Source organism: Triticum dicoccoides, chromosome 3A, assembly GCF_002162155.2.
Source record: "Triticum dicoccoides isolate Atlit2015 ecotype Zavitan chromosome 3A, WEW_v2.0, whole genome shotgun sequence".
Taxonomy (NCBI): Eukaryota; Viridiplantae; Streptophyta; class Magnoliopsida; order Poales; family Poaceae; genus Triticum; species Triticum dicoccoides.
In genome coordinates, this window is record NC_041384.1 from 378,637,456 (window position 1) to 378,639,874 (window position 2,419).

At 45.6% G+C, this 2,419-nt stretch overlaps 1 protein-coding gene across 1 annotated transcript in view; it reads right to left on the bottom strand.

Moving 5' to 3' along the window:
* The window catches only part of LOC119268249, a 5,552-nt gene extending 3,775 nt beyond the window's left edge, over positions 1 to 1,777 (bottom strand). Inside the window, exon 1 of the mRNA XM_037549839.1 lies at positions 1,639 to 1,777. Coding sequence (XP_037405736.1) covers positions 1,639 to 1,762 — 124 coding nt within the window. The 5' untranslated portion in view covers positions 1,763 to 1,777. The remainder of the gene's footprint in view (positions 1 to 1,638) is intronic.
* Positions 1,778 to 2,419: the final 642 nt, after the last annotated feature.

Consider the following 2,419-nt stretch of genomic DNA (forward strand, 5'->3'; position numbering starts at 1 on the left):
AGATGTTGGTGGCGAGGAGGAAGGGGAAGACGCGGCGCATGATGGCCCCCTTCACCGGTGGCTGCGGCTGCGGCTGCGGCGCTTTCGGCGGCACAGCGGCCGGGTCGGGCTTGCCGGGAGTGGCCATCGCGACGAGGTCACGGGAATATCGCGGTGTCCGGGGCGACGGCAAGGGTGTTGGCGGCGGTGAGACCGAGACGACTGCGTGAAGGCTTTTTACTCTTCTCTCCTTCGCATGGCTTTAACGCTCACCGTTCATTTTTTTTTCTTTTTTCTTTTTCCTTTTTGAGAATTCGCTCGCCGTTCATCATGGTTGATTTTGGATGGTGAAACCAAAGATAGCCAACGGGTCGAGCCGGGCCGTGAGCTAGGCACGGCGGCCCAGCTCGCCTGTAAACGGGCCTGGCATGGCACAGCATATGGAAGATTCGTTTATAAGCTGGTTGTGTCATGCCCACCTCGTCTTTGTGACGGGCATGATAGATTAACTAAACAGGCCGATCTAGGGGCCCGTGTGGCCTTACGGGTTGTGGGACTTTTTTTGTCAATGTCTTTTATTCATGTCTAGGCTCTGGTTAAAGATAAAAACTCAATGTCTTACTTGTGTTGTATTGATTTGGGATGAAGTACAAACTATAGATGATCCATCATAAAATCGTTGTGTGTAGCCTACAAGCCCTACCCCGGTTTATATAGGTATGGGGGGATGGGGTGTTTGGGCTATAACCTAGTCGGTTACGTATTAAGGAGAACATGTTGTAAATGATCTCTAAACATTTTAGAGTATACGTCAAGTCTTCGGGAGGCTTCCTTCTGTACGCCATGGGGCCACCTTGACGTGGCCCACTGGCGAATCGACATGAGGGTCCTCAGGCCGACCCATCAAGCCGGGAATCGACTTGGTGAATGACCCCAATGTGATACACAGTCACACATAGATAATAAGACCATGCTTTGTATATCTAGTAACATTTGTGTACCAACTTGCAGTGACTAAGTCATGTAAGACTATCACCATCACATCAATAAAGGAGTGAGCATGTTTTTCATTATTGATCCACACTTGGAACTTAAATCTATGTCTATTTGCAATGTGACCTCAATACTAGGGTCTTCATTTGTGGCAACAATAAACTTTTTAGCACAAATATTCTTGCAGAGCAAGGAATGTGCTGCGGGAAGTAATATCAAAACATATATTCCTTAGGACATTATTTGTTTCGCAAATTGTGCAGAAATTGGGATAGATAATATGTTCTTGAAAAGAAAGATATAGTAAGAAATATTTTATTTGCCATCCCAATATTAAGAGATCATGTGTCATTGAAAGGACAAAAATATTAACAAATAATTTATTGATTTCCACAAAATGTGTTATGCCAATACTAAGAGATAATTTTTTACCAAATATGAGCATTATTTCATATGCTAATATATCATTGTGTGAAAGGGAAATGTAGAAATATTTTTTTCTAATTTTATCTTGTTGTGCAAATATGAGTGTTATGGGAAGAACATTACATCAATAGTTTTCCTAATATAGCAAGAATTTCCTATTTTACGTCAATAGTGTGCATGGTACCTTTTATCCAAATGTAGCAATAGTATATTGGGAATATTTGTGGGCGCCTCTCTCACCTCCGGTGAAGATGTTGGTGGCGAGGAGGAAGGGGAAGACGCAGCGCATGATGGCCCCCTTCACCGGTGGCTGCGGCGCTTTCGGCGGCACAGCGGCCGGGTCGGGCTTGCCGGGAGTGGCCATCGCGACGAGGTCACGGGAATATCGCGGTGGCCGGGGCGACGGCAAGGGTGTTGGCGGCGGTGAGACCGAGACGACTGCGTGAAGGCTTTTTACTCTTCTCTCCTTTGCATGGCTTTAACGCTCGCCATTCATCTTTTTTTTCTTTTTTCTTTTTTCTTTTTGAGAATTCGCTCGCCGTTCATCATGGTTGATTTTGGATGGGTGAAACCAAAGATAGCTAACGGGTTGAGCCGGGCCGTGAGCTAGGCACAACGGCCCAGCTCGTCCGTAAACGGGCCTGGCACGGCACAACATGTGGAAGATTCGTTTATAAGCTGGTTGTGTCATGCCCGCATGTGGGCTTCGTATTTGTGGCGGGCATGATAGATTAACTAAACAGGCCGATCTAGGGCCCCGTGTGGCCTTACGGGTTATGGGACTTTTTTTGCCAATGTCTTTTATTCATGTCTGGGCTCTCGTTAAAGATAAAAACTCAATGTCTTACTTGTGTTGTATTGATTTGGGATGAAGTACAAACTATAGATGATCTACCATAAAATCGTTGTGTGTAGCCTCAAGCCCTACCCCGGTTTATATAGGTATTGGGGGTGTCTGGGGCTACAACCTAGTTGGTTACGTATTAAGGAGAACATGCTGTAAATGATCGCTAAACATTTT